The following is a 12,008-nucleotide window of genomic DNA, read 5'->3' as shown; positions in this document are numbered from 1 at the left end:
CTATATCATCGAATTCTATTTCACCGACAAGTATTCCGTCTAATACTACAAAAGAAATTGTTTTCCCATCATTTTGATGATATAGTAAGTAATTTATAGCTATCATCTTGGTCTCAAGGTTTAAAGGAAGAAGAAATAGTAAGAAAAGATTCTTTCATTATTTATTGTTATCAGTGTGGAATCAGACGATCAGTTTCCCCATTAGAATAATTAACAACTACATAAAGTCATCTAATCATGACTTCCATCAATACAACCAGCTTCGCCAATTTTTCCAATAAATCTAATAGCACCCTTGGAAATCCAGTACCACCAAGGCCACTTTGGGTAATGGTAGTTTGGCTCTGTGTGGCATGCTTTATTACTGTTGGTAATTCCATTCTACTTGTTTTTATCGCCTTGCAAAAACGCCTTCGAACTATCTCCAATTGTATATTAATTAGTATGTCGTTAGATGCTATTTTAATTGCTGTCTTATATTTAGTGCCCAGGCAAGTTCTTGAAGCTAGTACATTAAAGAAATCACCACTGTTTTGTAACTTAAGTCTTACATTTGGCATATCATTTTTTATTAATTTAAACTTTCATATGTGCATTCTCAGCTTGGAACGTTATTTTTCTGTTGTATATCCATTCCGTTATAAATCTTTAATAACACAACGTAATGTTATTATAGTATTGCTAATATCATGGGCATTTTCAACTCTAGCTGGTTTTATACCTTTTATGATATTTTTTAACTTGAGTAATCAAGTATGTACAAATCGCTCCAATGATGAACTAGCTGAAACTATTTATTATTATATCGTATTTATTATTTTATTTTACATACCTTTGATTATTATTATTGCTACATATACTAGAATTGTATGGATTGTTCGTACTATGAATAGAAATCATCTTAGAACTAAAAATTCGATCATAACTGAGAAAAAAAATAAGAAAGCACTCCTTCAAGTCAGCATTATTGTCGGGATTTTTTGCCTATGTTGGATACCTTATACAACTTATTACTTGATATTAAGACTGGATATGAACGATTTCTTAATTTCTATATGGCGGCCATTACAAATTCTAGCATTCTCAAATCCAGCTATTAGTCCATTACTTTTTGCCTATTTTAATGCCGATGTGAGGGAAGCTGCTAAAGACTGCCTTATAAAAACATCGAAATTAAACATATCGACTTCCGCAGCTACCGATCTAACATCAGCCAGGAGCAGTTTCTCCAAATATTTACATAAATCAAGATCTCGTGAATTAACCGAAAATCGCGGTCGTTTGATATCGTAAGTGCACTTATTCAATTTAAAACTACTAAAACATTTAAATTAGTGTGCATCAACGTTTACTGTATCTTTGATACTACGCATCACAATTAATATTATATGTTATAAAATCAAATATAATTACTATACCGGATATCCATGGTCTGCCTTTAAGATAGTTTTGAAATGATGAAAAGACAAACAAAATTTTGCAATTTTGTACTTGCGTACAGTATATCCTTTATCGCCATAAGAAATTTTATATAGTTTGCTTAGAAGCCTAAGAACATGCCATTTTTCTGTATAATCTAATATTATCTGCAATATCAGCTTTTATAAAAGTGTGATTAATCAAAAAATGATGAATTGCTTTATTTTTACGATCTTATATCTTTCTCTTACGCTATTGATTATTTTTAGAGCCCTTCCGTCAATTCCGCTATCGGCCTCGTCTACATCAACGGGCAAAATCACACCAGTTTAAGTCTATGCGGACTATATAATCAATCGTAACAATTTTCTTCATTACATCTAGCTATTGTGCATAGCTTTTATAATCTACTGACGTCGAAATACTAGACATTTTAATGCAAAAAATTTTGAATTTTCGATTACGTGTTAGCTACTGCACTGCTTTGGATTATTCTTTCAATATAGCTAATATGACTTGTGATTCGTCGTTGATTGTACTACCAGCTGTAATGCTGTAAGACAGTTCCAGTAATTTTTATCAGATTCTCTCTGTTAAACACTATAATGGTAGAGTGGCGATTTTTCGCATGACTGTATGCTTATATATTAAATCTAGATTATTACATAATGATATAATTTTTATTTGTAGTCGGTCATGAACCAACGGTGGTTAATTTAAAAATTTAAGAAAATCATGCAATTTATTGCGATTGTTCTATCAGAAATTTTAAAATTAATTTCTTATAACGATTAGAGCTAAAATTTCGATTATTCTTATCTGATGAAAGAAAAATATACGAAATTTTAGTGCTACAGGCAAAAATTTAAGTTCACTAACTTTTGCTCCAAGGATATGCTAGTAGATTTTTTCGTATACAATTAATAAAAGCTTTATTGCACAAAGGTAATCGTTGTTCTAATTGCAAAAAGATGCGCTGTCTATTATCATGAATTTTACGCGCTTTGGTCAGGTAAACTTTCTTGAATATAATTATGATTGCATCAAAGCCGTACTTATATTGATAGTATTCCCAAACAGACAATAATTTATTATTCCATTCACATACATTATTATTAATATAATAGGGTATCAAACGTTATATTTTAAGCAATAGAATTGCCGTTGACATAATTTTATAATTAGCTTAATGACATTTAATTCCATTAGGTATATTCTGCTTGATAGGTGCTTTTAGTTGTCTATACCAGTATCTCTATCATTCAGATATATATTATTGGTTGTAATAGTGTTTGTACTACTGTTTCCGTATAAATGTGATTTCTTACAATACTAATTAATATTATATCCTTATAACGTTCTGCCCTTAATAGTGTTTGATCCATTTATGAATAATACTTCAGCGAATAGCTTTAACATAGGAACAAGATACTTAATAATCTGTACATCTGGTCAATGTCTTATTTACTAAATATCAGTCACGGATTCACCTAAGCATCATCTGCTGATAAGATAATTTATGAATCTCTATAAATAAATACATTTGAAGGCCGAAAACTAATAACGAATTATTATGTTATCTTGTTCTTGTAAACATGTAAGAATTTAATGTATTAAATATCTAAGTTCGCAAATTCTTTTCTGACTTATTTTAGTTACCCTAAATTATTAATGTACCATAAGTAATTATCGGTACTTTATTATATCATATAATCAGCTCTAGCTATTAAATTGTATACATTATACATTCGATAAAATTGAATTCTTAATACTTGAAAACAATCCAAAATAATTATTATGCACATCATCTAAATGCCAGAGTAATAATAGGCTTATACCAATGTTATGCTGTAAACAGCATTTTATTATATTGTACTGTACGATTATAATTGAATTTCACTTATAAATTATGATATCTATTTCTACCGATCGATAGTACATCATAAAATCGGAATTTAATAAATCATAATCTGTAAAATCTTTACAGTTAAATCCTATAATCGCTCAATTAATTGATATATATACGTTAATGGCATCATTTCGGCATGCCATGACATACTGGCTCTTTGTATTGGTTAAGCTAATTGATTTAGATTTCATGTCGTACTACTGCATCTACTTACACTTATTTGAATGATAACGTTAGGAATATTTCAATAATTGCAATTTCAGCGATAAATTTCTATTCAATTAATATTAAAAGTTTACCTATAAATTTTTAATTGGCTTAAAAATTACAATTGCAGCAAAAACGGTAGCAACTAAATATTAATTAAATTTTTTTTCAATCAGGTCAGATACACAATTTAATTGATAGTGTGTGATATTATAAGATACTTACTACTGGAATAAAATTTTATTCGCAATATATTTGATTCATGATTAGAGAATTAACTTCCTTCGGCCTTCTAGCCATAAAATCGTAACGATCATGAATGCATAGTTAGTATCAGTGAATGACCATCATTTGGAAGTAATCGCTTTGGTTTTTGAACTCCAAGCGGAAGCATTGGATAAAAATAAACTCCAATTACGGAATAAAAATCAGTCAATATTACCATATAGCGACTGGCCTAATCATTCTCTTTCTAAATAGAATAGTAACATTTCAAGTATATATGTTATACATTGTTATGTATTACCGCCAGATTTAATGTTTTGTTGTCTATATCAACGCAGGTGCAATGCCCCAAGGTTATTATCCAGTACTGTAATCCTTCCAGCTTGTAATCGACTATAGTACTGTATTAATTAATTTATAATAAAAAAAGAATATCTACCTTAATCTTCTTATTTTAATTGCACAATCCAAAATCACCTTCTATTTTATGTTACGTCTTGTTTTCTACCGTACTTTCCCGATAATTTCCTAACCTACTAATTATTCAATCGATTGATTTCAACAAAACAAACTGGTGTTGTTTATCTTGGGAAATAAGCAGCGGAGCTTATCCTTTCTTTTGAATACTTTCATACGCTAATGCTGTTTAGCATATGCTCATAGACACTGTCAATAAATGTGTAGATATATACTGTATTAATCTTAACATCGCAATCATGATTATAATAAACAATCTGCTATTTATAATTGTTATAAATGTGGCACTGTAAAATTATGTAAACTCTCACTTTATCTTTGTTACGATAATAAAGAGAAGCAGAAAATTTTCTCCACAAGTCTCCTTAATAAACTCGGGAACTGCTTTCTCTATAATACGCAGTGGTATTATTTGCCATTTTCAAGAGTTTCCTAGTACAGTATTCTTGACTGAACTTTTTATAAATTTCTCAGAAATTTTATTTTTTTATATCCTATTTTTCTTTATTGATCAAGCATTTAATCAGTTCCTGTTCATTTATCCGACCTATACTGTACCAGATTCTTAAATATTACTCCTTTAGTAATCGCTAAGGTTATTTACTATTTTATCAATTTACGAATTACTACTGTTGCACAGTAAGAAGCACTACCGTTATTATCACCTTAAATTGAACATTGTACAATATTGTGTACTTCGTTTCTGGCTACAATAGTTGCATCTAGTCAAATAGCGGCAAAGTTTGTGAAATATCATTGATGTAATATTAAAAGGTACAATACTATAGCATTTCAGACTGTACTGAGCAGTCGAAAGCTTGATGGATCGACTTGATATTTGACGGTGCTATTTTATCAGGAGTAATCTAAATGATGGTAGACGAACACATTAATGTTCTATAAGTACAATAGGTAGGCGTGTGAAATTTAAATTAAATCTTATCAGACAGATGTAAATAATTGATAACGATGAGTTATCTCTTAAAGCTATGATTATTTTTAGCAAATAAACACTGTGCAAAAGTTAAATATCCGGTATTATATAAGTGATATATTCTCTACATAGAAATTTATGAATTTTAATAATAATATGTTAGAATTCATCATCCGAGTATCAAGGCTTTTAGATAGTTGGTTCAACCATGTGTAAGTTATGGACTTTTTATTACACTATAACAAGTTAGCTAAGTGAAACGAGTATAAGCAAATAATTTTTATCTAAATTGTTCTATAAATTTACAATTTATGTAGCGTTAGTATTGAATTGGTTGACTAATTTATCCCACCCACCCTCTCTGCAAACGAGCAGCGCTGGGGTATTTATACTACTGTTTGATGACTCTAATTATGGGTTCTTTTCAATAGATCAGTATAAGATTCTTACAGTACTTTTTACCTCAAGATTTCTTCATGCAAAACGAATACCTCTACGGTAGTAATTTCTGCAGAGTACTGATTATTAAAATAGTATTCGTTATATCGCTAAGGGTGGCCACTGGGCCTTTCAATTTTGATTTGATGTAATATTCTGATAAAAATTGAATAAACATAGAATCTTTATAGAGTTTTCTACACAGCTATTTTGATTGTTACATTTTCTTATAACGGTTGCTATCGACAGAGCAAGCTTTACTGGCATACTCAAGCAATGCTTAGACACATTATAATGATTGGTCACAGCCATTTTGATTGTTACATTTTCTTATAACGGTTGTTATTAGATAGAGAAGACCTTGTTATTGACAGAGAAAGCTTTGCTTGCATACTCAAGCAATCCTTAGACACATTATAATGACTGGTATAGAATTGACCACAGTACTAAGGACATTGTATCGCACTGCAGATATCTTACAGTACCTGCTAATCTTAACTTGGTATGTCCATCACCGTACATTAGTTATCATAATATGCTTTGGACCGTTAACTAATTTTAATATAGCATTTCATCCGTCGATGCATTATTGAAAAGTAGTATTCTACAAGCATAGCTATGAATATAGCAGTGCCTGGCTATTACCGGGATATAAATAATGGCGAATGGTAATACCGTCTGTTAATTATTAACAAATAAGTACATTATCGTAAACCGTCAGCAAAGCGACGTTAGTTTGTACTAGTAATTATTAATCGTAGTAAGTAAGAATGATTTATTTTGTATGACGTTTATACTGTATTGGTACTTTTCATATATAGATTGATTATATGTACGCGGTCGTACATTTATTGAATAAAAATGATCACAAGGTTTAGAGTACTCCACAAGAGTAGTCGAAACATAGACTAGATTTGCAATTCAAGAGAGTAAGTAATGTCTTATGCTATATATATACGTTGACTTTACCCTACATCAAAGGCTATAGATTATGTTCTGTTATTTATTAATACGAGATAATAAGAAGTCGTATACTTACTTTACCTTTACTGAGTAAAATAACTACTAAGGTCGATGTATTTCGTAAAGTAAACGCGATCTCGATCACAATCGTGATATACCGGCATAGCGTAGCGCGTTGATAGGGTGTAGTTAAGTATTTACGCACTAAGACATCCAAATAAATCTTTCCATTTCTGTTTGCATTATACCTTTTCTCTCCTATCTTAACCATCATTTAACGAAAATATTGCCGAATTTAAGTTTCAAAAAGAATAAAATAACTCTTTATGTTAGCTTCATGCAAATACGACAATTTCCTGTATAGACGATATCCAAAAAGACTTTTTATTTTGGTATTCGTAATATCAGATTGGTAGATGCCTTGATATTTAAGAACAACTGACATACTGTCAATTTTTATACTATAAAATTATCCATTTTTTCCTAACATTATATAGGAGACAAAATTTTCACTGTAATATTTCTTTAGTGTAGTTTTTGGGATCCAATTTGTGAAAAGTCTTTAAGACTTTGCAAATTAGATTTAAAATACGATGATTATATAAATAAGGTAAGTCACAATGGTTAGAAAGAATCGTCAGCATCTACAAATTTACGTCATTATTCTAGTATATTAGAGAAGAAAGAAAGGAAACTTTAATATGGTTAGAGTTAGTGATTTTACATAATGTTATATTATGAAATTGCAACTTTTCATCAATTTAGTTAATTAAATTTCATTTTATAACATTAAGTATCGCTGAAATCATGATTAATGATCTTGTATCCACTACCATTACACTTTTAACGAACATCTAATGATACATTGTGATATAAGCCCTTAAAGAAAACCTTTGGATATAGCAATAACTAAATGTAAAAATTTAGAATAAAATAGCTTATTAGCATTACCACGGCTATTATTATATGTATAAGATAGTAACAATAGTACACATATATAATCACAATAACAGCATATAAAAAAATTCTTGATGTAAAGAATAAGATTACCGATTTACAATAATATTAAACTTACTTCGAGCTTATACTAATTTATTGTGCACAACTCTTGACTTCAATCCTGATATTCTGCCTAATTTGTTAATTATACATTAAATGATCTAAACTGGCTTAGCCATTGCCAGGAAAGAAAGACAATCAACAGTAAATAACTTATATGCCTATGCATACACTTTTCGAAGCTTGCAGTACTTAATACTGCTATAAACTACTATAGCAAGAAGTCTAAGTAATTAAGTTCATATTGGTAGCAATGGCAGAGCAGTAATTATTGTAGATTCGGTTATACTGGTATGAAACAATTTGCACTTGCAGTTATTCGGCCGACTAGGTCATTTTATAGCGATAGTGATCCAAGTTATTACACACCGGCATATTAACTTATTTATTAAACCGGTATGCTTTGCAGCTTTGTAACATATTCATTCTTCATGAAATCCATGCCAATATGATATTCTCTTCGGCTTTAGATACATAAAATTCCCCTTAAAGGTACAATTGGGTGTGTTATTTGCGGTAGCTTGGCATGATATAACAAAAGCAATGTTATCTTAACATAAATTCATTTTAGCCACCTAAGATTATTTTATTGTAAGTATTATGAAAATGACTTAGTTGTGTTGAATGCGTGCTTGTTTACATTTTACAAAACAAGTTCATGTTGATAAATACGAATTATTCCGATCTTGATAGAATTCCTCTGGCCACTGATGAGATAGACTGTCTCGGATGATGACTAATCGTTTTTTGTAGTATTCTTGAGATTTATTATTATATATATAATGTTCTATATATATATAATGACTTATAATTGCAGGCCAACTTCTATTTTAATATAACAGTTGGATTAAATTTTATTCAAGGATACAACTTTGATTTGATCGTTTACGCTATGCGTGTTAGTAATCCATCAATCTTTGCCAACAGTAATTTGGAAAGCTCACTTGATACTTCATATATTTGTGTGTAAAATTCGAGCAATAAGTATTCCGTTATGGTTAGAAATAATGATTTAATATAAATAAGCTATTAGCATAGACCAAGTTTTTAGTTGCTAATAAAGTATTTCGCCATAGCAACTGTTAACAGCACTTCTAGAAGCCCATTGATTTTTACATTTACATAAATTCAAGAATAACGATGCTAGATATCAACCATAAATTCGCGATTGTTATGGAATAACATCATCTAAATAAAGTTTCAAATTTCACTTTTGATCGACAATGTTGCTTTATTATTGCAGTAAGGAAGGAAGAGATTTTAAAGATTCAAGACTAATTAGATGTGATACGTTTCGTTTCGATATTAAACATTGGATTCTCTGATCGTGTAACCCTGTGAGTAATAGGCGATTAATGTTGTTAGATCGTGTCGAAATTCTTGTGTAACTCTTCTGGTCGATGATGAAAAGCTCTTATTGTAAGCGTTTCTATGAGCTGATTTAATGCAACAAAATAAATACTTGAGTTGGCGGACTGCTTCTTCACGAACATCGGATCTTTGTATAGTCAGGATAATAGGCTGAAAGACTGGGAACATGAAGGAAATGTACTGGACGATTTGGGTTGCAATACGAAGAGTAACAACACTAGCTAAGCCAAAGATATTCATAATACAAATAACGAAAAATGGCCCTAAGAATAGCAAGTAAAATCCAAAAACGAAGACAATTTGTTGTAATACTTTTCGTGTATTACTAGAGCTATCACTAGTCACCATAAAATCATCGTTAGCTAATCCACTTAATCGTCGCATATTATGACTCAATTTTCGCACTACCGAATATATTTTACAATATGAAAATAAGAGTATGAGCAAGACTATGACTGATATACTTGTAACCAATATTGTAAAGACTTGATATAATATATAAACTGTTTCAAAACAAATATTATTAGCTGCAGATGTCACGTTGGCGATTTCGATATATATTTGAAATGTTACTGGTATACCAAGTGTGATGGTCCATGTTATCATAACAGAAGCTAGCACCACTTTTTTAAATGTTAAACCCAATAAAGCGAATGGACGGCTAATAGCTACATAGATTTCAGCGATAAGTAGAAAGACATGAATATTAAGGGATAGGAAAAGGCATTGGCCTAGACGACTAAAAAGGCCACATCGAACATCGAAAGGATATTCATTAAAGGGAACAAAACGTGGAATGATATAGCCACAAACGAAAACAATATCGGTAATTAAAGCGCTACATAATATTACGTTGCGAAAGTTCCTCAGCTTGGGGCGTCGAATGATTAATTGGAGTAGCCAAATGTTGGTTAGAAGTGTTAAAGACGATGAAATAATATATCGGATGGATACAGTCATTGCTGCTACTATATTAACGTTACCATGATAGCCAATGGCGGATTTGAATCTTAGTAAATTACGACGGACGTTATCGAATTGTTATATCAATGTTGGATATCCTTCTAAGTTTGCTTTTTTTTAACTTAATTTACTTGGTGTTGTGAACTAAGGAGTGCAGTAGTTGGTTGAAGAAAGAAATTGTCTAACGACAATAATTCCAATTGATTTTTTTGTTCTGGATTGACTGTAGACAATTCACAAGCTAGCGTTGATTAAACCTTCAAGAAACAGCCAATTAACAGCTTCAATATACTATAATGGAAGATGTACGAATCAAGCTTAGGTTATATTAGACTGCCCTTAAGTAATCCTTTTACTACAGAAACCCCTTTGGTATCTTCTTGGTAGTGCCTTAATTATTCAGTAGCATTAATCAACTTCGTTTTTTTCTATGCGAATATAGTACTATTTTATTGTTCCAACTGTTTAATATAGCTTTCTTTACTGGTCAGTGGTCAGTGTACAAATAATGAAAAAAGCATATATCCAAGTCAATAGTTATAACACGCCCTTAAATAATTATATAATTACTTTTTTCCAAATAAGTAATATGGTAATGAATTGTTATGAATAGGAAACATTATATGCAGACTGTTCTCTATTTAACGTATTGCCAAGCAATGATATAAAAGTTTTTCTTATATGTATCCACAGGTAATCGTAAATATGTTGTTTTTAGTGTTAAAAAAGCATTAAATTGATAAATAGAATATGCCATGTTTTTTACTACTGAAGCATGGAAAAGAATGGAGGCAATTTATGGCTTATCACAACGATAATGAAATTGTAATATGACCATTTAAGTATATTTAAACGTTTTAAACTTTTAGAAATGAAATCATTTACTCAGACAATGCACGTAATAATTATCATACAAAGTGCATTATCGTTTTGCTACTTTAGATATTATTCCTCTCTAATTAATATAATTTAAATATGAATATCCTTAATGCCCGAATAATGAGCATAATGATACCAATGTGTTGTATGAGGATATAAAGGAAATGAATATTTTCTTTGAGGGAGGTTATTTAAAGTTAATTAGTTGATAGTACGAGTATTTGACTGAAAATGAAATGATGAATGCGTTTTAAATGTAAAGTATGGAATATGGTGTCTGAAATTTCATCGTAATCCTGAATAGTTAAGAATTAACTATAATTCTATATTTTCATTGCATTTATAATCAACGGGATGATAGAGACTGGACGATACTATCTATCCACTGTACAACAATCCCATTTTATTTAAGGAACGCATCAAGTAAGCTAGCAGCAGATGTTAAGAGAGAGTACAATCTATTTTAAATGAGTAGATACCGTCGATCATAATTATGAGCTAAATACGAAGGATATGTGATCAATCCGGGATCTTAAAACTAACCTATGTGCATTAAAGAAGGGGAAGGGAATTTGCATAATTGCCAAAGTTTAATTATTCATATACAGGAACGTTCTTTCAGATTTTTTTGATGTTGCCAAATTTCAAATGATCTCAAGAAGATATTGGAAATTTTATAGTGTTTTAGCTTATTACTAACGGATTAATCGTAGACTTTATTGGAGTTAGTGTAGCAGCTAATAAGAATTGTAATTACTAGGGAAACGCAATTCTACCCTACAGCGTATCGTTTTCGTCCAAAGTAAGCGATACTCTAAAGTTATATCGATAGCATAGATTTCTTTTAACTGGGGCACATTCAGAGTGTCAAAGTAATGATTTCTTATGTTATTCTTTTTATTTATCAACCATAATCTTGATCTGTTGTCCCTTTACTTTCCTTCAGAACAATGTTGTTGAAACTGGTGACGTGAAGTAACATCGCGTATGTGTGAATTTTAAATTGGAAAATCTTTTCATATCTGCTAAACAATCGATGCTTGTACTCTAAAGCGGGAATACTTGTTTAAAATTAATCTTCAACTTCATTTTATAATTGTAATAAGTAGAATGGAGGATTACTGAACTTTATCATGGTTCAACATTTAAGAATATTTGATGATT

The 12,008-nt window shown here is 30.4% G+C and overlaps 2 protein-coding genes across 2 annotated transcripts; one reads left to right on the top strand and one right to left on the bottom strand.

Moving 5' to 3' along the window:
- Window positions 1-237: 237 nt before the first annotated feature.
- TRIADDRAFT_61508 (uncharacterized protein) lies at window positions 238-1,752 on the top strand (the record flags this gene model as incomplete). The annotated part of the gene is made up of 2 exons (XM_002117458.1): window positions 238-1,289; window positions 1,689-1,752. 2 exons carry the CDS (start codon window positions 238-240, stop codon window positions 1,750-1,752), a joined length of 1,116 nt encoding a protein of 371 aa, XP_002117494.1.
- A 7,184-nt stretch (window positions 1,753-8,936) lies between these two features.
- On the bottom strand, window positions 8,937-9,962 carry TRIADDRAFT_61507 (uncharacterized protein; the record flags this gene model as incomplete). Its single annotated transcript, XM_002117402.1, has 1 exon — window positions 8,937-9,962. The coding sequence occupies one exon, from the start codon at window positions 9,960-9,962 to the stop codon at window positions 8,937-8,939; it is 1,026 nt and encodes a 341-aa protein (XP_002117438.1).
- Window positions 9,963-12,008: the final 2,046 nt, after the last annotated feature.

This window comes from Trichoplax adhaerens, genomic scaffold, assembly GCF_000150275.1.
Source record: "Trichoplax adhaerens TRIADscaffold_24 genomic scaffold, whole genome shotgun sequence".
Taxonomy (NCBI): Eukaryota; Metazoa; Placozoa; class Uniplacotomia; order Trichoplacea; family Trichoplacidae; genus Trichoplax; species Trichoplax adhaerens.
This window is presented reverse-complemented; position numbering and strand designations above follow the sequence as displayed.